The 27103-nt window shown below is 37.3% G+C and overlaps 1 protein-coding gene across 4 annotated transcripts in view; it reads right to left on the minus strand.

Annotated features, from left to right (window-relative positions):
• Positions 1-27103, minus strand: part of PTPN4 (protein tyrosine phosphatase non-receptor type 4) — a 288687-nt gene that overhangs the window by 226666 nt on the left and 34918 nt on the right. For 3 of the 4 annotated variants that reach the window (XM_045825868.1, XM_045825866.1, XM_045825867.1), the window contains exon 2: positions 17228-17382. In XM_045825868.1, the coding sequence (XP_045681824.1) occupies positions 17228-17365 (138 nt within the window). In that variant the 5' untranslated portion in view covers positions 17366-17382. Of the gene's footprint in view, positions 1-17227; positions 17383-27103 lie in introns of those variants that run through there. The other variant, XM_045825869.1, reaches the window with a different exon arrangement.

A 27103-nucleotide genomic window follows, 5' to 3' on the forward strand; every position in this document is an offset into this window, starting at 1 on the left:
ATAATTCTAACAAAATAGACATTATATCTACTTTATATATAAGGAAATTATATCTAAAGGTCAAGTAACTGGAACAATACCACAGAGCAAGTATTTAGTAGGTCTGGATACAAATCTATCCTTTTAGATTTCAAGGCCCATGTACTTCTCACTATATTATGCTGCTTCCCTAACACTACAATCCTTCCTGTATCAATTATTCAAAGAATGGTTCGAGTATTAATTTTGACATCTGTCTGTGAATCCAGGACCAGATCTATGTAATCTCTTTAGGGAACTAGCAGAGTTCCTACCCGAATTATTCTTGATGAAGACAAATGAAAGTCACCTCACAGTAATTTAAAGTTAAGGAATATCAAAAAAATATATATAGTGAATCCAAAGTTATAAAGTAGCCTAGTACTAAAATTTAGAACTTATTCAATGCATTAAATTCCTTCAGCTCTCTTTCATGTGGGAAAAATAAATAGCTACAAAAGAAACAGGCAAACCATAAACTCTAAAGTTTATTATAAACAAACCAAAGAAAGTATCCAAAGGAAATTGTCTGCATATTCAGAAAAATGTCTGTCATAACAATATTACAAACCTCAAATATTACAGCTGTTGCTTTTCTTCGTGGAAACTAAACAAACTGTTACATTAAAATTTATGTGCAGAATTCAACAGGTGAATGAATAATAGAATCATAAAACCAGTTAGTAGGGAAAATATTTAAGAGGAAGACAATATTATATTGAATTCCCGAATAGAAGAAAAAGAGTTTCAGATTAAGTAACAGATTTCTTTAAGTGAGTAATTTTCCTGAATGTGTACATGCAATGCATGTACATATGCAAGTCCCAGGTGGTTTTATTTTACATTTTTGGAAGCATAAAATAAGGTTAACTGGTTGCTACCTTTAATACAAAACCAACTTTCTAATATACAGATACTTAACTATCTAATTTGACTTAGGAGTAACATTCTAAATAAGTACAAAGATGAGAAGCAATTTCTTTTTCAATACTGTGATTACCAGAGCTCACCCAGTGATACCAAAATCATCCTCTGGGCAGAAGGTCACACTGGGCACCAGGGTTTACTCTGGTAAATTCTTGGTTCCACAGGGGACTTAGGACAGAGGACTATCCAGAGGAAGGAAACAGGCAGTGGGGAATCAGAAAGTGGGTCTTATAGCTTATTTATGCAGTAACAATTGTATCTCTTTTTATGGTCATCAACACCATTTCAATGAACACTGGGAGTTTGTTTAAAAGTGCTAGCAGGGAAACAGAGTTATGTCATATATCCTTTCCCAAAGAACAGGTCACATCTGAGAAGGGCATACTATTCAACTTCAGAAGAGCCACACACAGTGCAAGAAAGTGAAAGTAAGCCCCAAACTAACCACCTACTTTCATCAGATTAATCAAGGCAACCAGTGGCCTAGACAGACAGCCTTTAGATTCAGTAGAATACCAAAAAAGGGGGGGAGGAGGGGAGGGGAGTATGATGACAAAAGCACTTAAAACAATTATTCCCTCAAAGAATATGAAATAAGCCATAAAATAGTGCATTACCAACCCTATATTCTGTGTAAAATGTGAATATGGTAGTTAAGAGAGAACCAGTGTGAGCTAAAATACTTATGAATTGTTTTTCAGTTGCGGGATACACAAACAATAAACACAAAATTGTTAAATAATTAAGTTTTAGGAACTGATCAGCCAAGGAAAGCTTCTCTGATAAGAGCTAAACCCAGCTCATCTAGGGTTAAGGTGCATCTCAAATGTTAGGGATGACTTCTAACTCAAAGCTTCTAAAATAACAAATCCAATGGCCATCTACTTAGGGCCTCATGTTTGGAAAGCAAATGCCATTATATCCCCCTCACCAATCTGTATATTTCAGACTAATCTGATTTTAGAAGACGTATACATTTATTGTTATTAACTGAGATCCGAGTCCTATTTGGTTCACCTATTTGGCTCATCTGAACAATGGATAAAAGAACACAGCAAGCAATATGGTAAATGTTTCCAATCAAAATTCACTATTATATAATGAGATATCTTTTCACATTTTAAAACAACCAGTACTTTCAGTTCTTGTCATCAGGGAGTAAAAGCTTATGTTGGACTACCCTCCTGCTATAAACATCTAAAAAATATGAACCAAATTTACCAAACAAAGAGAAAACCCAAATCAGCACCAACAAAAAATACCTGATTATTGGCCGGCATTAGACAACAACCAACTTAGGGTTATCATCCTTGATAGAAAAGAAGCAGATGAATCAAATCCACATTCACACAGGCTTTCTTCTTCAGGGCATTTTCCAAACAATGGTATACACAGAGAATTAGAATTCAAGCAGAGAATAGCAGTCTTGCTAAGCTGAGAAAATTAAAATTAATGTTTGGGGCTATAAGGTGGCTGGATTTTAGGGGCAGGTTACTAGAAAGGAAAGAGTCAAAGAGAAAAAGCCACAGATCTACATAAAAATCCCTGACTAGTCCTCATCTGCCTCCTAGGTCCCTGAACAGGGTCAGATTCCTAGAAGACGAGGAGAGACAGCTAAACAAAGATTTCAGAGGTTGCACAGGTCTGAAGAAATAAAAGTTCAGGCTCATTCAGAAGAGAGAGACATTGATGAACACTTCAGTCATTTATTTGAGACCCCAGACAACCCATGCCAGAGATGAGAACAAAACTGAAATAGACCTACGTTAACAAATCCTAAAACTAAGCCTCCACGGGATCAAAGTGATCCACTGGCAAATTTAACTGTCTGCCAGAACAAAATTCAATACAATTTATAGGAAGATAACAATCCAGAGCTTCTACGATAAGGGTCACAAATCTTTCCTATAAAGGCCAGACAGTAAATATGTTTAGGCTTTGTGGGCCATAAATAGTCTCCATTGCACATTCTCAAAAAAAACCCACAAACACCCCAAAACAAAAAAACCCTTAAAAAATGTAAAGACCATTCTTAGCTCATGAGCCATATAATAATAGCCACCAGGCTGGATTTGGCCCATGGTCCATAGTTTACTGTCTGCTGCTCTATATTGTGAGTGTAAACTCACAATATCCATCATACAAGGCTAAATTAGTAGATATGTAAAGTAGGAAACAAACTCATAATCAAGAAACAAAGCAGTCAACAAAAAGACTTAAGAGTAATCTACCTAGGGGTCTTAGTAAGGCCTTCAAAAGAACTATGGTTAACATATTAAAGACAACAGAAGCAAAATATACAAAACCAATTAAAATATGGAATGTTTCAAAGGAGTAAACATCTATAAAAATTATAAAGACAGTTCTAAAATTGCAAAATATATGTGATAGTGTAAATAGCAGAATAAGCACAGCAAAAAGCAGTTAGCACAAAGTTATTAATAGCTGTTCAAAGTACAGGAAGAAATTATAAACAAAAACAACATAGATTAGATATGAGGTGCAATAGGACTCTAACATGTATATATAACTGAAGTCTAGATGGAGAAGAAAAAATGAGTCAGAAGCAATATTTGAATCAGTAAAGCATAGTAAGTTTTCAAATTTTATAAAACATTAACATACAGATTCAAGAAGCTCATTCAATATCAAGCATCACACACATACACAAAACCACACCTAAGGTACATTACAAAGAAGTAACTAAAAATAAAAGATGAAGAAAAAACCTTAAAAACAAACAAAGCAAGAAAGGACACACATCTTGTACTTCAAACAACAATAAAAATGAAAGGTGACATCTCAAGAGAAACATGAAAGCCAATAAAATGGCATCTTTAAACTACTAAAGCAAACAAACATCAACATAGATTCTATATCCAGCAAAAATACCCTCAAAAGCATGAGAAGTAACTAAAGACAGACATCTCAAACAAAAGGCTTAAAGAATCTGTTATTAACAGATCTTATTTCAAAGAATAATAAAAAAAATTCTTTAGAATAAAGGGAAATGATTGTAGATGAAAGCATGGATATACTGTACAAGAGACAGATAGCTGCAGAAAGTATAGATATAATAAAGGTAAATAGACTACTGACTGCTTAAAGCAATAGTAACAATGTCTTGTAGGGTTTATAACATAAAGAGAATGGCAAGAATACATAAAAATAGCAAAAAACTAGGAAGCAAATAAATGGATTTAAATTGTTTTAAAGCTTTTGCATTTGGGGGAACACAAAAGAAGTACTAAATAAAAGCAGACTTTTGTAAATCAGGACACATTTTATCATTTCTAAAACAATCTCTAAAAGTATGATATTAAAAGATTAACCACAAAAAGCTAGTAAAGGAGATAAAATGGAGTAAGAAATACAGGGACACAAGGAAATCTTGTTGGTGGGAGGGTGATCTGGCTACAAAATCTGTCACCCCACTGTATGCCAGGACTGATTCAGCTAATCTGGCTGGCTAGACAAGTGTCTTCTTCCTTCCTCATTGCTTCATGTCCAACCCTCCTGAAACTGCAGCTCAGTGGAAAAGGACAACCTTCCCCAAGAGAGTGGACAGTTCTTCTTCCAAGGGTATACAAGGAGCTGTGCTCCTCAGTTAGAACCTCCAAACAAGCTCTCAAGGAAATCTTTGGTGAGTGAAGTATTCAAGACCTTAATCTGGTGGTGGTTCCAAGATGTATGCATATATAAACATTCATTGAGTTGTATACTGAAGATTTCTACACTGTATTATATATAACATGTATTACATTTATTAAATAAAAAATCTATACATGCTTTCTAGAGTAAGGAGACTAAGCTTCAGAATCTTTCTAAACAGACTCCAACATACTTCTAAAAAATTTAATGGCTTACAGTTATTCTCTGAAATTTTTTCCATAATGTGTAATAGGCACTCACAATACTTGTCATTAAATAATTATATGAATAACCACAATTTTATTTAATTTAATTATTTTCAAGATTAAAAAAATAGCTAATTCTCAAGTGATCCCTGACAACTGTTTTCTCATTACTTTTTAAGAATAAAACTGGAATTTTTACAATTACCACTTATATATATGTTTTCATTATTGCCAGGAAACAAACTGGGTTTTTGAAACACTACATGCACAACACAACATAAATGAAAATATTTTATATATCTACATATGTATACTCTGGTTTCTCTTCAGATCGTATAAATCTTTCGCCTTTTACATATGTAACAATAAGCAGATTATTAGTTTGCAGAATTTTAATATCCTTCTAAGAAAATAGTTCTGGAACTAGAGAACAGATCAACTGGATCAAAAGCAGAAGAATAATGAAGAATCAACCTTTCTAAATGCATAATATCAGACACATAAACAGACACTTCACAAATATTCTCATTTGAATCTAAGCATCCTGTGCAAGGCAGATAATATTTTCTCTTAACCAATGAAGAATCTGAAACACAGAAAGGTACAGCTGTTTGACTAAAACCACAGAGATAGTAATTCTTCAAAATTAAGACTCAGAAATTTATCATTAAGTAACTACTGAAAAAATCACTCAAAAGAAGCAAATTTCAAAGTTAGTAACAGACTTATGTATGACAAACATGATACAAAATCTAACAACCATACAAGTCTGATGAAAGGACAATAGAATCAAAGAATAAACCAAAAATATGGTAACCTTAATTATATACAACTATAAATATGACTAATAGCATTCTAGAGTTTAATATGACAGTTGAAAAAACCATTTCAGAATAGGGGGAAAAATCTTCAAATATCAATCACATATGATTGAATGTTTGAATTTTCAAACACTATAAAAACTGGCAAATTACCATGTCTATTTGCACTATTTCCATTTTAATACCTAATTGTACTAAAAAAATCTTGGTAAACAAGTAAATTCTCTTTCAGTATACACTGAAAATCTATCTGAGAGGTGTCAAAGTTAAATGAGGCAGACTGAATGTACAAAATGTTTGCTGAAGACACACTAAAACAACAGTGAAGGCAGTAATTAGCCCATTCTGTGATGAGCAAAAGCTCCTTCTCACCTCCCCCTTTCTACTGACAATTCCTGTAAAAACTAGAAATTTCCTCTCTGAAGAAAATGACCTACATAAGACTCTGGACTCAGGGACATCAGGTACAGTTGATTTTTACTGTGCTGAAAACAGGGAAAATCTATATAGTAAATGAGCTTAGGAACTTCCAGACAAGATGGCAGCACAGGTAAACACGGTTCACCTCCTTACACAAGCACATCAAAATTACAACTAAATCCTAGAACAACCATCACTCAAAACTCTCAAAACTCAAGCTGAATCAAGTCTGACAACTACAGAATTAAAGAAATCACATCCACCCAGACTGGTAGGAGGGGCAGAGACGCAGAACAGGCTGGCCTATGTGGTGGGTAAGAATTCAGAAACAGTATCTGGGGAGCGAGTGCCAGACCCACACCAGGCCCCCAGCCCAGGGCTCCACTGCCAGGAAGATAAGTCCCCATAACTTCCGGATGCAAACACCAGCAGGGACTGAGTTGGTAGAAGAAACTACTGGAGTCCCAAACACCTCCCCTTAAAGAACCCACACACAGATTTATTCAGACTCACTCCTTCTGAGCTCCAGCATGAGGGTAGCAAGTTGAAAGGCACCAGTGGCATGCAGGGAGAAACTGACATGTCTGACATCAAGGCAGGAGCAGAGGGACAGCTTTCTCCCAGACAGAAAGACAGGAAGAGGCCATAGTCCCTTTTCTGAGCCCTCCTACCAGAGAGCCACAGAGCCGGCAGGCGGGTGACATATCTGAGAATCAACCAGGCTAACACTGTTTGATATACCTTGAAGATCCCCAAAGACTCTGCCCTACCTAACTTATAGGCTGACCTAAGCTGTTTCTGCATGTGAATGGCTCACCTTGGCTCATGCTGCACAACTTCAACAATCCTCTCAAACAAGCAATAGCTGGCCTAACTGAGCCCCAGGCCCAGCACAAGCAGCAGCCAGCCTAGGCTAGCAGCTTGGCTTTGCCTGGGAATCTCCAAGCCCAGCACAAGTAGCAGCCATCTCACATTGCTTTATAGCTCAGAAAGGGTGGCCCTGGGCAAGATACAGGTGGGGGTTGAATTTGGCCTGCTCCACCCAATAAACCGCAGGGCCAGCACATCCAGTGGACAGCTACAGAACACACTGGAGCACCACCACCCTGCCCCTACACAGTTATTTCTACAAGTAGGGCAGAGGTTGATGGTAAATGGTCACTGCCAATCTTTGCAGCTGACTGACCTGGAGAAATCCCTCCCATTGATCTGATAACAACAACCAAGACTCAACTACAAAAGGAGAGTGTACTCAGCCACACAAAAGGCGCACCTTAGGTACCCAGCTTGGGTGATAGGGGAGGCTATGCCATTAGACCCTATAGGGCACCTACTACATTAGGCTGCAGAGTCAAAGCAGCTCTACCTAATTACATAGAAATAAACACAGGGAGGCCCAAATGAAAGAACAGATCAAAATGCCAGAAAATGAACTAAGCAAAATGAAGATAAGCAATATATCAGATGCTGAGTTCAAAACCCTGGTTATACAGATGCTCAAGGAACTTAGTAAGGACCTCAACAGCATAAAAAAGATCCAGTCAGAAACTAAGGGTACGCTAATTGAAATAAAGAACAGTTTACAGGGAAACAACAGTAGAGTGGATGAAGCCAAGAATCAACTCCATGATTTGGAACATAAGGAACCAAAAAACAACCAATCAGAATAATAAGAAGTAAAAAGAATCCAAAAAAATGAAGAGAGTATAAGCAGCTTCTGGGACAACTTCAAGATTCGCATCATTGGAATGCCAAAAAGAGAGGAGAAAGACCAAGAAATTGGAAATCTATTTGAAAAAAATAGAGAAAAGTTCCCTAATTTGGTGAAGGAAATAGACATGCAAGTCCAAGAAGCATAGAGAGTCCCAAACAACATGGATGCAAAGTGGCCCACTCCAAGACACATCATAATTAAAATGCCAAAGGTTAATATAAAGACAGAATCTTAAAAACAGCAAGAGAAAAGTAGTCAGTTACCTACAGGGGAGTTCCCATAAGACTGTCAGCTGATTTCTCAAAAGAAATTTTGCAGGCTAGACGGGATTGGCAAGAAAGACTCAAAGTCATGAAAAGCAGGGACCTACAGCCAAGACTGCTCTACCCAGCAAAGCTATTATTTAGAATTGAAGAACAGATAAAGAGCTTACCAGACAAGAAAAAACTAAAGGAGTTCATCAACACGAAACCAGTATTATATGAAATGTCAAAGGGACCTATTTAAGGAAAAGATCAAAACTACCAACAATAAAATGGCAATAACATCATATGTATTAACAACTGAATGAGTGCGGGTGCTGGGTGGAGGTGGGAAAAAGAGGAAATATTGGGACAACTGAAATATATATTCATACACACACACACACACACACACACACACACACACACACAAATACAGTCATCAGCCCCTTTCTCTCATTGAGCTCTAAGAAGATGCAATGAAGATCCTGAAACTACAGCCATGTAAATGGGGGATTTCTCACTGGGGAAAAGAAATATTGAACTAACCAAATATTATTATATAACTATTTTGCTTATGGACAGGATGACAGAGAGAGGAAATATATGTATGAAGGAGGGAAGGTATAAAAAATTTAAATTCTCATCCTCCAAAGTCAATACATAATATGAAGATCAAAAAAAAAAAAGCAGCACACAAAACCAGAAATAATATAAGCATGTGTCTTAGAGCCAACGTAATAAATGAGAGAAAAACTAAATGTGTTGAGCGTGGTTCCTTCTAAGTAGTAACAGGGTGGGAGTTTGTTAGTTTTTGTTAAAGCACAGCAACTTTGGTTTTTAAAATTGTATTCATGAATAAACCAATGAATGTGAAAACAAAAAAATTCTGGGGGAATCCAAGTGACATGCATAAATAATATTTTAAAGGAAATCAACACAACTGCCCTGGCTGGTGTGTCTCAGTGGACTGAGTGCAGCCCTGCGAACCTCAGAGTCACCAGTTCGATTCCCAGTCAGGGCACATGCCTTGGTTGCAGGCCACATCCGCAGTAGGGGGCACATAAGAGGCAACCACACATTAATGTTTCCCTCTCTCCCTCCTTTCCCCTCTAAAAAATAAAATACATAATAACCTTAAAAAAAAGAAATTAACACATCAAATTTAAATAGGGCTAAAGTAATATTTAATAAATAATACTTCATAAAATAATAAAGTGTTGAAATTAAGAGGTCCTAACAGACCTTACATACGCAACACAAACATACACGATCCTGGCTCCACCACTGAACTGGCAAGTAACCTATTGACTATAAAGCTGTTTTCTCATATGTGAAATAAAGTCAACAGAACAATAACCAGGGGGAAAAAAATCCATTAAATTCTATCCTACTTTACAAAAATGACTGCAGAATGGTTCCAAGTGAATAAATTTCATTTAGCTAAATCCATCATCTTTATACTCCTTTCACTTTCCATCTCTACCTGCATCCACCACCTTTAGAATTCTCTTTGTATTAATGATTTAGTTAACAAATATTTTAACAGATGAAAAAAAGAGATTCAGCCAACTAAATGGTTATCAGTGCAAGCTATCACATAACTAGCATATGTATTAATTAAATTTCACCTTATTTCAAGAAAAAAAATCTATGATTGTTTCTTTCACTAACAAGAGCATTTCTGGCATTTTAAAATTATTAGTTATTCTTTGTTGTGTTCATGGATATATTTAATGAAAAAAAACACTTTAAAGAACTTTAGTTAGTATTTTGGGGGGGGGTAAAAGTATTTTTTATTGATTATGCTATTACAGTTTTCCCAATTTTTCCCCTTCATCCCCTCTCCACCCTGCTCCCAACCCCTCCAGTATCCCCCCTCTTAGTTGATGTTCATGGGCTGTGCATATAAGTTCTCTGAGTCCTCTGTTTCCTGTACCATTTTTAATCTTTCCCCAACTATTTTATGCCTACTAATTATGCTTCTTCCCTGTACCTTTTCCTCCCCCAATTCCTCCCTTCCCACTCCCCACTGAAATCCCTCCATGTGATGTCCATTTCTCTGATTCTGTTCATGTTCTGGTTGTTCATGTTCTGGTTTTGTTTTCATTGTTTTTCTTTTCTTTTGGGTTCATTTGTTGATAGTTCTGAGTTTGTTGTCATTTTATTGTTCATAGTTTTGATTTTGTTTGTCTTAGAGAAGTTCCTTTAACATTTTATATAATAATGGCTTGGTGATGATGAACTCCTTTAACTTGACTTTATCTGGGAAGCATTTCATCTGCCCTTCCATTCTAAATGATAGCTTTGCTGGATAGAGCAATCTTGGATGTAGGTCCTTGCCTTTCATGACTTGGAATACTTCTTTCCAGCCCTGTCTTGCTTGCAAGATTTCTTTGGAGACATCAGTTGACAGCCTTATGGCACTCCTTTGTAGGTAACTGTCTCCTTTCCTCTTGCTTCTTTTAGGGTTCTCTCTTAATATTTAATCTTAGGTAACTTAATTATGATGTGCCTTGGTGTATTCCTCTTTGGGTCCAACTTCTTCGGCACTCTCTGTTCTTCCTGGACTTTCTGCAAGTCTATTTCCTTCACCAGATTGGGCAAGTTTTCCTTTATTATTTGTTCAAATAACTTTTGAATTTCTTGCTCTTCTTTTTTTCCTTCTGGCACCCCTATAATTTGGATATTGGAATGTTTCAGGTTGTCCCAGAGGTTTGTAAGACTCTCTTCACTTTTCTGAATTCTTGTTTCTTCATTCTGTTCCGGTTGGATGTTGATTTTTTCCTTCTGTTCCAAATCATTGCTTTGACTCCTGGTTTGCTTTTTGCCACTGTTGGTTCCCTGAATATTTTTCTTTATATCACTTTGGGTATCCCTCATTTGTTTTTTCATTTTTCAACCAAGCTCAATCAGTTCTGTGAGCATTTTGATTATAAGGGCTTTAAATTCTCCATTAGATAAGTTAGCTATCTCCTCATTACTAGTTTTCTTTCTGAGGTTTGGCTCTGTTCTTTCATTTGGGCCATTATTTCTTTGTCTTGGCGCACCTGATAAGTTGTAAGGAGCAGGGCCTTAGGTATTCACCCAGGCATGGCAACCCTCTTTGCTCTGCTGCGTGCTGCCTGTGGGGGTGGGGCCAGAGAGAGAACAGTGCAGCTCGCCTGCTCTTCTCTATTGCACTTTCCAACTCAGTATCACGTGAGACTGGGAGTTTCTCCCACCATGGCAACCGCTGCCAATGTAGTCCACAGTCAACTGAGTCTTAGTTTCACCTTCAGCCAGCCCCACCTGTCCAGTCCGCCACCTTGTTGCAGTTTTTCTTAAGCGGGCCCATGTGCTCTGCCGCCTTATTGGTCTGCTTGTTCTGGTTGATTTTTCCTTTAATTCTTTGGTTTTTGGAGTTCTATGCAGTTTGATTTTCTGGTGCTTTCAGTTGTTTATTGATTTTCAATTGGTTGTTATCCTCCTTTTGGTTGTGCAAGGAAGTGAAGGGTTTCTACCTATGCCTCCATCTTGGCCAGAACTCTCCTAGTTAGTATTTTAAAGATAATTTTATTTCCAAAAAGTAATTGAGGAAAAATCCAATATGGACAAAAATAAAAACAAAAAGCAATCCCCAATTTGTAAGCTTTGTTCTCATCTTTAAATATGGTTACCTATGAAATGCCTCAGAATTGTGCAATGAATAATATGTGTTGAATAAATTATCATATATTTTGAATATTATTTCAGTTTTTTGATGTATAACTGTACACACACACATAGAGATACATACATATATAAAATAAACATAAATTCAATAAAAACAATTTAAATGATGCAAAAGGAAGGGGGTAAAAATCAAACCTTCTTATCATCTCTGACTTCTAAGATGTTAGCTACCCTTCAAGCAGCAAGGGAGACAGTTCTGCAAAGACATTCCTAGGTATATATGAAGGCAGAACACAGGTATAGTTATGCAGCCACCAGGGGGACCTATTGTCAAATTACACTTTCACAAAAACTCCACAGCAATATTTGATCCCACATGATCTTCTAGAATCATACCACTTTCCATCAAGACAGCCTATTTCCCTTTTTTGATCCTGACTGTGACTTTGTGATAGCCTTGACAAATAAAACAACCTTGTATGACTTTCAAGGCCAGATCAGAAAAGGCAATATGGCTATAGCCTGACTCCCTCAAGGATGCTCAGCTTTAGAGTGAAGCCTCTATGCTGTAAAGAAGCCAGAACAACTACAGAGGTCATATATAGCTGTTTAAGCCCCAGCTGAGATCTCAGATACCAGTCGTATGAGTATGAATAAGCCATCAAATGATTCTAGTCTTCAGCTGAGGCCTGACACATGAACAGATATAATTCATTCCTGTGTAAATCCTTGACTCACAGAATCTGAAGATAATAAACATGCCATTATGTTTTAGGATAATTTGTTATGCAATCCTAATAACTAGAACAGGCTAGTCTCCCCCCAATTCTTCCTTGTCACACAGGCTACTGCTAAACAGCTGTCCTTAAGTAAAAATAAAGCCAAAAATTAGGAGAAAATCCTCATAGGGTGGTGAACTCAATCCATGTAGTATATATACTATACATTTTAAGGTACTTAATAGAGACATGTTTGGGTGAACTGATGGCAAATTCAAGACATAAGGGAGACAACACACTTCATATGCTGGCTACAGTAAAATAAGTGGCTGTTCCAAAGCTGAGTGGAAACAGAACTTGAAACTGATACAATACTAATGAATTTATCTCACTCCTATGTCCAAAAAAAGAAAGAGAATGAAGAACTAACAAAGTTAGTTGGAACTTCTTCATTCCACCATTTTCTCAGGAAAATACACAGAAAAAGCTTTGATGATATAAGTACTAGAAAAAGAGCAGGCTTTGACAAAAATGAAAATTTCACCTATGGTACAGATGTTACAAATCATTACTTGGTAATCTCCAGAGGAAAGCGAGTAGTTCTCCTTTCCAGTGAATACAGAATGCCGGTGAACCAAGCAGCTGCCCACAATGGAGGTTTCTGACATTCAGTTGTATTTAATGGACTTAAGAGAACAAATATCAGAGGTTGAACGTCCCTATTAATTTGCAGTTTATCATATACCACTGCACAAGTTGCAAAATGCATAACCAGGGAGCCATTCAACACAGATTAAAATATGTAGCATTTATACAAAAGTACAAAGCAACTCAAACAGTTTGAATGACTTGGGTGCAAATACTAAGAAGAATAAATATACTATAATTCAACAGTTAATTTCTCATATTATCCCTGTTAAGCTTATTTTTTTCAACCACAATTTACATTCAGTACCATTCTCCACAAATTCCAGATGTACACAAAGTGGCCAGAAAATTATGCACTCTACAGAGTGGTCCCCCTGCTGCCCAAGCACCCACCTGGCCCATACCCCACAATCAATGACTATATTCTCCATGCTGCAACCTGCATCTCTGGCTATTCTGCAACTACCAATCGGTACTGCTTCATCCCTTCACCTTTTTTACCCAGCCCCATGAATGTCCCCTCCAACAGCTGTCAGTTTGTTCTCTGTAGCTATGTCTGTTTCTATTTTGCTTGTTTATTTTGTTCATTAGATTTCACATATAATTGAAATCATATTGTATTTGTCTTTCTCTGACTGGCTTATTACTTATTACTTATTATCACTTAGCATAATACCCTCTATACCCACCCATGCTGTTGGGAAAGGTAAGGTTTTCTTGGGTTGCTTGGAAAGGTAAGCACTTGGGTTGCTTCCAAATCTTGGCTACTGTAAGTAACACTGCAAGTGCCTATATTCTTTCAAATTAGTGTTTCACGTTTCTCTGTGCACACTCCTAGAAGTGGAATCACTGGATCATAAGTACAATTTCATTTTTAATTTTTTGAGGACCCTCCGCACTGTTTTCCATAGTGGTTGAAACAATCTGCATTTTTGATGACCTGAAGTAATGACAAAAAAAGTTTCTAAATACCTTAGGAACTATCATTCTAGTAATCTACTCAACTCTATTAGAACTGGTTTTTAATATATAAACATATATAAAATTTATTAAATACATGTCTTCAAAAAAGAGTAATTAGACAGCACATTGGCTACTACATTAAAAATTAAAACACACTATTTTTTTAATCCTTACCAGAGAACATTTTTTCATTGCTTTTAGAGACAGAGAAATGGAGGAGTAGAAAGGGGACGAGAGGAGGAGAGAGGCAGATAGGGAAGGAAGGAGGGAGAGTGGGAGAGAGAGAGAAACATCAATGTAACAGAGAAACATTGACTGGTAGCCTCTTGGAGGCTCCCCAACAGGAATGAAACCAGCAACCTTTCAGTATACAGGATGATGCTCCAACCAAAGAGCCACACTGACCAGGGCAAAAATAAAATATACTATTATATACTAAAGTACCCAACAGAAAAATGGTAGATGAGCAGCATAAAAATATCCTCCTACAGCCCTGGCTGGTATAGCTCAGTGGATTGAGCATCCGCATGTGAACCAAAAGGTCACCAGTTCGATTCCTAGTTGGGGCACATGCCTGGATTGCATACCAGGATGCCAGTTGGGGGTGTGCTAGAGGCAACCAACCAATTGATATATCTTTCACATCAAAGTTTATCTCACACATTGATGTTTCTCTCCCATTCTTTCTCCTTCCCTTTACCTCTCTGAAAATAAGTAAAAAAAAAAAAAATCCTCCTATAGAATTTTGAAACAAATACAGAACTGTAAGTTAAAATAAAAACTAAATATTAACTAAATAAACATTAACTAACATTAAATTAAAGCAAGAATTATTAAATGCCTCAAAGAGGTCTAAAGAGTCAATAAGAGGAAAAAGGCTCCTTTTCTTCTATTAGTTCTCTAATACATGAGTGTTTCCATTAACCAGAAATTTTTATAAAACAGAATTTCCTACTTTGAATATTGTCTCTGTTTGGCAACTATACTCCAACTATCTATTAATAAATGACAAAATACAAAAAAATTAAAATGTTAACTTTTTGGAAAAGCACATTAGTTGGGTATGTTAGATAATATCCTTAAAGGCACTACTCTGCAGCCCCTTTTCCAGTGTAAAATTGCTTGGAATTGGGGATAAAAGAGATAAAATTAGTGATCCTGCTATACAGTATACATTGGATATATTTATGTATATATATGTATATATATATATAAAATTTTAAGCTATAAAACTGGTAAAAAAAGATGCATATTTTCTTCTAGCTTTGAGATATAACTAACATAAGTTGTGTAAATTTAAGATTATATCATTTAGCATAATGCCAAGGTCCATCTATGCTGTCACAAATGGCAGGATTTCAGAAGATTAATAACATATTACTTAAAGATTTCAGAGTATAGAAACAAAGTCATCCCCATCCATGGGAGATACTGTTCCAGGACCTCTGGTTGCCTAAAACCAAAGATAGTACAAAGCTCTGTATATACCATGTTTTTTCTTATCTATACATACCTATGACAAAGTTTATAAATTGGGCATAGTAAAGAGATGAACAGCACTAATAATAAAACAGAACAAGTATAACAATATACTGTAGTAAAAGTTAAGTGAATGTGGTCCTTCTCTCTCTATGTGCCAACCAAGAAAGCTAAGGGACTGATGGGTGGGTAGTGTACACAGTGTGAATTATGCTGGAAAAAGGGATGATTCATGTCCCAAGCAGACCGGAGAGATGGTGTGAGATTTCATCACACTACTCAGAATGACATGCAATTTTAAATTTATGAATTGCTTATTTTTGGAATTTTCCATTTAACATTTTTGGAGCATAGTTGACTGAAACAAAAAAAAAAGCAAAATCGTGGATAAGGGAAGACTATTGTACCTGGGGAACACAACAGAAACCTTACGAAGGTGTTATCTTGGAGATGCAGATATGAGGAATGAGGAATTCCAGTTTGAATATGAACTACATATTAGTTACTATTAAATTAATAATATTAAATTTTGGTGTATGATAATGGTACTGTGGTAATTTATAAGACACTTAGGCTGCTGAAGTGCTTCCAGGTGAAATGTACCACTGTCAGAAATTTCAGAATAATCAAGGAGAGAAAAAGCAAGTGTACAAAATGCTAATAATGGGTCAATCTAGGTAAAGTAGGTATGTGTGTATTCATTATACTACCCTTTTACCTTTCCTGTTGGACTAAAACTTATTTTATTATTATTTTTAATTCTCACCCAAGGATATGTTCTCATTCATTTTAGGCAGAGAAAAAGGGAGAGAGACAGAGAGGAATATCCATGTGAGAAACACTGGCCTCCCATACATGGCCTGATTGGGGATTAAACCTGCAACCTAGATACACACAATATGTCCTATCAGGGATCGGACCCACAACCTTTTGATGTACAAGACCACACTCCAACCAAATGAGACACCAGCCAGGGTGGCCTGAAATTTTTTAACAACAACAAAAAAAAGGGATACACCATTGTATATGTCAAGACATGCCCAAGAATATTCACTAGCAACATTATTTATAAGAGCCTAAAGTGCAAACAATCCAAATATTCAGCAACAGCGTATCTGACATGGTAATAAATAGATAAGTAAATAATAGCACATAATTTATACTATATAAATACTATATACTACATATATAACATATAGTATATATGCGTAACATATACTATATATAGAACATGACAGAGAGTGCTACAGAGCAATGAAAATGCACCAACTACTGTCAACACATCATATGAATGAAACTCACAAATAATGTTGAGCAAATAAAGCTATACACAAATAAGATGAACAAATATTTGATAAATAAATAGTTCAGACAAGACTCAGATAAAATCAGGGCTGTCATTTTTATCTTTGTTCAGCAAAGGTTTGACTGACAGGCAGTTTAAGATTAAAATGAAAATGTATAAGTTATTTAGGAGAACAAATTCCTTTTAAGCATCCTCAAGCACATTTATAAAAACTGTCCACATATTATTATTGATCAGCTCCACTAACTAATCATAATGCACTGATCTGTCAGCTTTCTTAAAGACCCAGTTTCAATTAGAACTTGCATTTGACAGTTACAAACTCATACTACAAAGACTTTTCTTCATTGAATAAGGATTTTAAACTGTATTATAAATAAACAATTTTAATTTTAAAATATACCCTAAATTCAGATTTATAACCAGAGGTCATTTTTAAAAGAGACATAAAATACTTACGTTAACTTTGAAAGCTTGCACATTGTTATCCAGAAGAAGAATGTTGCAAACCACCTCTGTATGCTGTCTGTCTCGGGCCAACTCTGATGCTCGTACATTGTAGGTTCTGCCAGCAGGCAATCGGAAACGTGAGGTCATTACTGTTCACACAAGGTCTAATTTGGAAAAAAATTTTCACTAAATAAAAGAACAGTTCAAGACACAAAGCAGTTTAAAACACAAATTTACTATGTATTTTTCAACTAACACTTTGGTAAAAAGCAGTTTTAAATTTTAAAACAGCCAGATACGAATTGTAAGTATAAAAAAGATACCGTGTGTGTGTCTGTGTCTGTGTGTGTTATCTAAACCAGAGATGTCAAACTTTTTGGCATCTCTGGGTCACATTGGAAGAAGAGTTGTCTTGGGCCACACATTAAAAACACAAACAAAAACTCACGAACAAAAAAAAAGGTCCATGCATAATTTTTGTGATATCCGCCACCACAGATAAGCAAAACAGTCCTCACATAATAACCCTCATTATGCAGTGGCCCTTTCGAAAATCTTTTAAAATCATTGAACCAGTCCCAAGTTTGTGATCACTAATATAGAAAATGTACATATCTAAGTAATAAAACATTACTGATTTTTATACTTTTTTTACTATAAAAGTGAAAGAAAAGAGGACATCATAAAACTAGTAGGATGTTTGACATTGTATTTGAGAAACTAGTGCATCAACACTGGTTTGATAGTAGTTGTAATTCTCAGAGCGTTCTCAAGGTGCTCATCAGATATTTTGGTTCTAATTTTACTCTTAATGTGTTTCATTCTTGAAAACAGTTGCTCTCAAGTGTAGGTGCTGCCAAACAGTGATGGCATGAATAAGGCATGATTGTGAAGCAAGAGATATTTGTCTCAGGGAAGACAGGATCTATAAAAGTCTAGTAAAGGGACACAATCAAATTTTTCTTTAGATTGAATGTCAGATGGCAGCTCTATGCATTCCATTTGAAAATTGGCAGGTAACATATTCATGTCAACTGAAAATGGGAATTGGAAATACAGCAAAATATTGATTATTTTCATGTAAGTATTGAAATCTGCTTTCAAATTCTTGTTATCAAATCGAAAAGCAATGCTGCGCATTTTTCATTGTTCACAGGACTTTGTTTAGCCAATATGTCAACATTGCATAACATTGTTTGCCTAACATATTGCATAGCCAATATGCATAACATTGTTTGCCTTAATTTTAGCTTGCCATAATTTCAGTTTCATTTGGAATTGTTATTATTTGAAACATGGTATAAATAACTTGGTTTTCACCTTGAAGACACATGTTTAACTTATTTAAATGAGCAGTTAAATTCACTAAAAATCCTAAATCTGTAAGCCAGTTTTCACCGTCAAGTTCTGGCACAAATTTGTTTTTTGTTACCATAAATGACTTGATAACATGTCGCAAATCATGAAATCTTATCAATATTTGGCCTCAACTTAGTCATCTTACTTCCGAAAAGCAAACGATGTTGCCATAATCAGCATTAGTATTTTTAAGGAATTCCTGGAACTGGCGACGATTCATTCAATCCCTTGGCTCTTAGGAAACTCAGTCTTTTTTTTTTTAATATATTTTTTTGATTATGCTACTACAGTTGTCCCATTTCCCCCTTCACTCCCCTCTGCCCTGCTCACCCCCTCCCACCCACGTGCCTCCCCTTTAGTTCATGTCCATGGGTCGTACATATAGGAAGAGCAACAAGTAGACAAGTTATTTGAACAAATAATAAAGGAGAACTTCCCTGATCTGGCAAAGGAAATAGACTTCCAGGAAGTCCAGGAAGCTCAGAGTCCCAAAAAAGTTGGACCCAAGGAAGAACACACCAAGGAAATTCAGTCTTGATGATGATTTGCATAACAATATCCATTTTTTAAAGCTTTTGTGCATAAATTTTCTTGATGTACTATGCAATGATACTTCATCAAACATGAGTTTTGGGCAGCAATTGCATCACCTTTTATTAATTTTACAAGCCCCTCTCCTTTACCTACCATCACTAGAACACCGTCAGTAACTATACCAGATACGTTGACAATGGACAAAGAAAACTGCTTTAACATATTTTTCACTGCTTTGTATAAATCTCTTGATTTACTTGTGCCTTTTAATGGCACTAAAGAAGCCATTTCTTCATGACATTATATTCATCATCAATAACTCTAATAAAAATAGCAAGTTGAGCCATATCTGTAGCATCGGTACTATCATCCATGCCAGAACATAAAATTTAAAATTGGCAGCTTTACTCTCCAAATTTCTTTTGATAGATTTTCTAATTTCTTCAGTTCGCCTGGCTATAGTCTGGTTAGACAAACTTATCTTAGAGATACCCGCTTTTTTCCAGGGCAAATTATACCTACCATCTTTCTATACATTGCTTAATAAACTCACCATCAGTAAATGGTTTTGATTTTTTTGCTGTTAAAGATGATACCACATAACTAGTTTTTACAATGGAATCTTCCCAAGTTGTAACTTTTTGAAAAAATTTTTATGGAGCAGATACTTTTCCAGTTCCACTATTTTGTCCTTACGACACAATCCTTCGTATGCATTGAATTCCACAATATGTTTTTGCACATAATGTCTTTTCAAATTGAGGCAGGAGATAGTCAGGAAGGAAGCTCCAGAGGCCCAGCAGGGCTAAGGTAGATAACATCTATACATGACAAAGACCCCCTAAGACGGGTTGTTCCTGTTTTCTGGGATAACTCTGAATCATAGAATGCGCCTGCGCGCTACCCCTGATTCATTATAATATCATTATAATGAAATAACATTGTGGGACTCCCTTCTCCAGTAGCCAATCAAGAAAGTCATGGGAAACCATACATGCACCGTAGCTTTGAAATCCAACTCCTTGTACCTGCGCAGGAAAAGCCCGCCAAAGACTAGCAAAGATGCTTCTGCCCCTATAAGAATAGAATCCCCCAGCCCACATGTCCTTTTTTCTTCTCTGCTCAGAGCTGGCTCACTCCCGTGTCCTGTGGAGTGTACTATCACTTAATAAGCCTTCCCTCTTTCTTTATGCTATAAACTTTGTGTGTTTGGTTCACTTCTTTGTCCTCGATCACTAAGAACCTGGTTACCTATGCACACCTGTGACAAAATTATAGTCTTTGAAAACTTGCACAAATTCCCTACAAATTAAGCAGAGTGCCTTACTATTTGCCTCAACAAAAAAGTAGTCATCTGTCCATTTTTCACTGAACAATCTTCCTTCATCCATAATTTTTCTTTTGTTTGAATTCTTTTTTATCTTGAGATATTGTAGAAACTGCTGGGATTAAAAATAAGAATAGATAAGGGACTTTATTTACTTTTATTATGAAAATTAATTGACAGGAAAACAGAAAGCAAGGTTTGGACCCTTCCACAGCCCTCTTGGCTGCCAAAACTGGGCAAGTGGGAGGACTGATTGTAAAGTATGGCGGGTGACATGTATGGCACCAAGGAGGTGTAGAAGTGCCTTCAATAATCAAATAAGAATGCTTACCCGACTTCTAAATAACATTAAACATCTAACGTTGCAATGGTAGGTTGAAATATTATTGATAATCGCTGCCTCGCTAAGTGACCATGAGCACATACAATGTCTGATGATGTCAATTCTACTGTCTGTGCTTGGAATATAAGACATAGGAAGCCAAATGCTGCCATAAAACTGAAGCCACTCATGCGTTCAGATAGTGATAGCATACGTACATTTATTTTACGTGACAATGTGACACACACTCAAAAAGAAATCTCATGTTTTAAGTAAATTTACAATTTTGTGTTGGGCCATGTTCATAGCCATCCTGGACCATACATGACCAACGGACTGTGGGGTTGGACTCCCCTGATCTGAACTAAAATTACAAACTACCTGGAAGATTGTTCAGGAAGGCCCTGCCTGGTCTCAGGAAGCTGTAACCCGCCGTGACTTAGGCTGAGTGAAAGACCTCCAGACCAGGAGCCACTAAGGAAACAAAACTTATTTCCCTGGCATGAATGCTGCCTGTTCTGTGCCTGGCCCCCTAGGCTTGATCAGGTAGCCAATGACGGGTAAGATTTCCCACGGAGGGAATAGCCTAAGACAGGCTTGATCACAAGGAAACCTCAGGGAAGAGACTCGGGGCTGTGGAAATGGAGGGGTGATGGACATCAACCCCTGCCCCCTTTGTCAAAGCCTGAGTCCTTGTTCTTAGATGTGAGAAATGCAAGTCTCCTGGCTGCCTTTGTCTCCTCTGCCTGACTCAGGCCTGCAGAAATAGCAGGGATGGTGCAGCCCAGACCAGAAACGGCAGACCCCAGGGGTAATCAGGCCTGGGACATAGAATATGCAAGATCCTGTGAGATCTGTTTGCTAGAGGATGTTATTAGATTAGAATTTGAAGGCGCAGACAGGAAACCAAAACTAGCCCTTTGAGCCCTGTAGTCCTTTCAAATGATAAAACTCTGAACTCTGCCCAGAATCACAGCGGGGGTTCTGTCAGCATCTTTGAAAGTCACCTATTTCTTTTGATCTTTTCTGCCAGACTGTGAATCCACAAACTAAGTCTGTATTCTTAATAAAAATCTGCTTGGGAATGGAAACGGGGCGCTCCCCACTAGAGAGAGTGGCCATTCCATCCCTACTTCCCCTCCCCACAGGGCCTGGTTGTCTCTGTGTATGTTTTTCTCGTGTTTCAATGAGCCATCCGCAGCATTCCACGATCACTGTAGGCTGGTGAGCACGCATCAGAAGATGAGCTTTATTTTTAATTTTTTCCACTAAGAAAACAGACAAACTGTTCAGGGAGTCATTCCAATTCAAAATATATAATTTTAGGAGTAGCCAAAGGGTGGAAAGAGAATATGCTACCTCAGGAAGACAAACATTAGTCAATGGTGCAAGTATTAAAAAACACTGTAAGGTGGCAACAGGAGGAAATATTTAACTCTAAAGGTATCTTCCCTTTATTAAGTTTAAGATTTAAGGGAAAATGGGAGTCTGTTTTTAAGCCAACAATACCCTTCATTTTAACTATCCTCAAGTTCAAACTGATTCTAATAGGATTATTCTTATTATTAAGAACACAAAAACTGAAGGCTTTACTTTTTGATTTGTTACTTAAGAGGTTAAAAAGTATATTGCCTATGGAAAAACATGTATTATAGTGGTATCAGCAACACTTGATGCTAACAGACAATAAAGATGTAGCTTTGAAGTCTGAAAGAAAATTATTTGAAACACAGAAAGTATATACAAAAATAAATTAGAATTCATGTTGTGGACCCTCAGGAAGAAGACACCTATTAAGAAGGGCTCCTAGCCATAGCTGATTTGGCTCAGTGTTTTGAGCATCAGCCTGCAAACCAAAGGGTTGCCAGTTCAATTTCCAGTAAGGGCACATGCCTGGGTTGCAGGCCAGGTTCCCAGTGGGGGGTGCATGAGAGGCAACCACACATTGATGTTTCTCTCCCTTTCCCTCTCTCTAAATAAGTAAATGAAATTAAAAAAAGAAAAGAAAAGAAAAAAAGATTCCTGGTGGCTAACTGGGCTCAAATTTAAAAACAAAAACAGAGCCTAGCAGCCATCTTACACAGGTTGCTCTCACACAAACTGCACTTCAGGGAGAAGCCTGCACTGAACTGCCTGCCGGGATTGTTTCTGCTATCTGAGTCAGCCTTATAAAGGAGTTCCTGCAATCCTATTTTAAGCTATTGGACTGAGGCTTTCCCAACTGGAGCTGCACAGCTCTAAGAATCAGAGTGGCTCTATTCTGACCAATCAGGCCAATGTCTTTTAGACCAATCAAACTGTGACGATTTGAAGTCCTCATTTGCATAAGGCCAAACCAATCAGGGACCAGGGGCAGGGACTTCTGTCTTTATAAGCTAGCTTCCCTCTGGCTGTGAGAGCACACTTTCCCTTTCCACCCAGGACTATTTCCCCCACTAAGCTGAAACACTGAAGATGCTTTGCCAGAGAAGAGCAGACCAGGAAGGAACAGAGCAAAGTTATCTAGCCAGAGAGGGGCCTGGCACCCGAGAGGGCCCCAACTAGTCCCAGGGCTGCCTCACAGCTGTGCTGTTTTCACAGCCATGCTGTATCACAATTGAGCTGCTTTGCGTTGAACAGTTTCCTTCTTCACCACACCCCAATTGGGGATTCCTGTTGGTACTGATTTGGTGCCAACAATCATCCATTAACAATGTGAAAAAATAAAGCTAGACTTTTTTTTTAAGATTTTATTTATTTATTTTTAAAGAGGGGAAGGGCGGGAGAAAGAGAGAGAAAGAGAAAGATCAATGTGTTGTTGCCTTTCACATGCCCCCTTACTGGGGACCTAGCCCACAAACCAGGCATGTGCCCTAGACTGAGAATCAAACCAGAGAGCTTAGGTTCACAGGCCAGCACTCAATCCACTGAGCCACACCAACCAGGGCTAAAGCTAGACATTTTCAATCATTCAAGGACCCAAAGTTTAAAATCCATTAAAACTTAAAGGCAATTAGATAAAGGAAACTACATTATAAACATCAATATATAGAATTTGAAAATATGAATAAATAAGTAGTAAAACACTTGAATGAGTAAACAAAAAAGTACTAAGAAATAGCAGTTAAAATCAGTGTTTTCCAATAACTACAGTTGACATCATAGACTCTTCATGTCAAAGGGATTAAAGCTAAGCCCTGCCAGGGGTGGCTTGGCTGGCTGAAGCATCATCCTGTGCACTGAAAAGTCACGGGTTCAATTCCAGTCAGGGTACATACCTACATTGTGGGTTTGGTCCCTGGTCAAGGCACAGTATGGGAGGCAACGTATCGATGTTTCTCTCTTCCTCCAAAAATCAATAAATGTATCCTGCCCCCAAGAAAAAATGTTTATTGTCAGCAGTGACCAGAAGGAAGAAGGGAGGAATTTCAGGGGAAAAGAGGGTTTACAGGAATGTATAAAGTACACATGGACAAAAACTGGGCGGGGGGGGCCTGGAAATGGGAAGAAGGTGGGGAGGACTGGGGGGGGTGGGATAGGATGGGAGTAAAAGACAGAAAACTGTACTTGAACAACAATTAAAATAAAATTTAAAGAAAAAATGTTTTAAAAAAGAATTTAAACCTAAAAATAAAAGTCAATGTTACATAAGTATAAAAATTGTATAGAGAAAAACATCTTTAGCATATTGACAGAGTGGGCTAGTCAAGTAAGATTCATCAATTAAAAGGCAGTGATTGGCCCTGGCTAGTGTGGCTCAGCGGATTGAGCACTGGCCTGAGAACCAAAAAGTTGTCAAAGCAATACCCAGTCAGGGCACATGCCCCCTTGTTGGAGGTGTGCAAGAGTCAGCTTAATTAATGTTTTTCTTCCTCTCTTTCTCCCTCCTTTCCCCGCTCTAAAAAGTGGTGGTTTCTGGTTGGTCCCACAGGTAAGGAGCTTTAAAGTCCCCAGTCTATCCTAACAAGTAAAAAGCAGATCAGACTGGAAACCCAGCAAATCTTCTTAAAACCATAAGAGAGAGAGGGCACAGCCCTGACCATGGTGGCTCAGTTGGTAGGGTGTCATTCCACTTGCTGGTTTGACTCCCAAACACACTTGAGAGTCCCACAGTTTGGGTGGGATGGGTAGCCACTATAATACACCAGAGCACTCTGTTCTTCTCAACATGGCCTACCTACCCTCAGAAGAATCTAGTTAATGAGAGCCTAACTGACCTGGGACAAGGAAAATACCCACCCCACCCCACTCTAGCCATGTTGTCTACCTAAGTGGAGAGAAAAAGAAAAGAAAAACATTTATATTCACAGTCCAGGTGCACAGGTTCACTAAAATGCTGAGAGCTAATCATAGGACCAAAGAATGCTTCCCCTATCCCACTACTCACTACCACGTTACTAAGGTCCTATTTATAGCAGTTCCTTTTTAGCAGGATACCATGCCTACCTATCAAGAAAAATTTATAAGGCATATCAAAAGGCAAAAAACACACTGTGAACAGACAGATCAAGCATCAGACCCAGACATGGAAGAGATGTTGGAATTATTAGACAACAATAAATATGCTAAGATCTCTAATGGATAAGGCAGAAACAGCATGCATGAACAGATGGGCAATGTAGGCATACAGATGGAAACCCTAAGAATGAATCAAAAAAGAAATGTTACAGGTGAAAAAAAACAACAAAAATGAAGGATGCCTTTAACAGGCTTGTTAGTATATAAAACATAGCAAAGGAAAGAATTTGAGCTAGAGAATATATCAATAGAATCCTCAAAAATGAAGAGAGAACAAAGACTGAAAAAAAAAAAAAGAAAGAACAGAATATCCAAGAACTGTGGAACAACTACAAAAGCTATAACATACATGTTATGGGAATACCAGAAGAGAGAAAAAGAACAAATAAAACGATGACCAAGAATTTCCCCCAAATTAACACTGGACATCAAATCACAGATCTTGGAAGCTCAAAGAATGCCAAAAAGGAAAAATGCAAAATGACAAAACATAAAACAAAACAAACAAAACCCCTCACACCATATCATTTTTAAACTACAGAAAATTTTTTTTAAAAAAGAAATCCTGAAAGAAACTAGAAGAAAAGAGCACCTTATCCATAAGAACAAATATAATTACATCTGCTTTCTTAATCATGCAAGCAAGAACAGTGAAATATTTAAAATGTTGAGGAGAAAAAGCCTACCAACCTAAAATTCTGTATCCTGAAAAATTACCTTTCAAAAGAGAAATAAACATTTTTCTCAAACAAAAAGAGAGACAGGAGAGAATTTGTTGCCAGTGGACTTGCCTTGCAAGATATTTTAAAAGAAGATCTTCCAAGAGAAGGAAAATATAGGTCAAAACTCACTTCCATATAAAGGAAAAGCATCAAAGAAGCAATAAGTGAAGGTAAATTTAAAACTTTAAAAAAATTATTAATTGATCAAACAGATAACAGTACAGTACCCTCCACTGGAGTGTAGAGAAGGGCTTAGGAATTTGATGGGATTTTTCCAAATGTGATTACAGTCCCAAATCAGCTAAGTTAACCAAAAGAGAGATTACCCTTGGTGGGACTGACTTAATCAGGTGAAAGCCCTTGCAAGACTGGGACCTTCCTGAAGTGAACAAAATTCTGCTGCTAGCTTTAAAACCATGATCTTCCATGTACTGAGAGTGCCTATGACAGAGCCCATGTGGCGAGAAAGTACAGGGGCCTCTAACAGCTGACAGCTAGCAAGAAACTGAAGACCTCAGCCCCACAGTGGACTGTTATTTGGCAACAATAACACGAATTTGGAAGAGAACCCCAAGCTCCCACAGTCCAATCAATGTGTAGATTGTAACTTTGTAAGTTCCAAAGGCAAGCTATACCCATACTCCTGACCCAAAGATAGTGGGATAAAATAAATGCCTGCTGTTTTAAGCTGCTAAATTTTCAGTAATTCATTACATCAAGGAAAACTAATACATCTTTCACAGTGGTACTACTCAACCAACAAACATTCACAAGAGGTAGAAAGAAAATATACACAAAGAATGAAGCAACATGCATGATGGTCTCTTTGTACAAATTCCACTCTTTCCAGTGATGGATCTATACTTCCCTCTCCCCAACCCTGCCTTCCCTTCTTCAACAGGTGTGAGTGGTTTAGCAACCAAAGACATAAGGAAATATGCCAGTAACAGCAGAAACAAGTTAGTCTTAACAGTAGGGGGAGCTACCGAAAAAAATGGCCAATGTTACAAAGATATCCCAAGGCACAGGAATGACAAGATCAAAAGATATCAATATGTTTTGCCAACACTGACCTTTCCCATTTACCAGCACACTTAGTTCAATCCTAAAGCATAAGTGCACTA

The sequence above is a fragment of the Phyllostomus hastatus genome, unplaced genomic scaffold (genome assembly GCF_019186645.2).
Source record: "Phyllostomus hastatus isolate PE091 unplaced genomic scaffold, TTU_PhHast_1.1 phas_scaffold_60, whole genome shotgun sequence".
Lineage (NCBI taxonomy): Eukaryota > Metazoa > Chordata > Mammalia > Chiroptera > Phyllostomidae > Phyllostomus > Phyllostomus hastatus.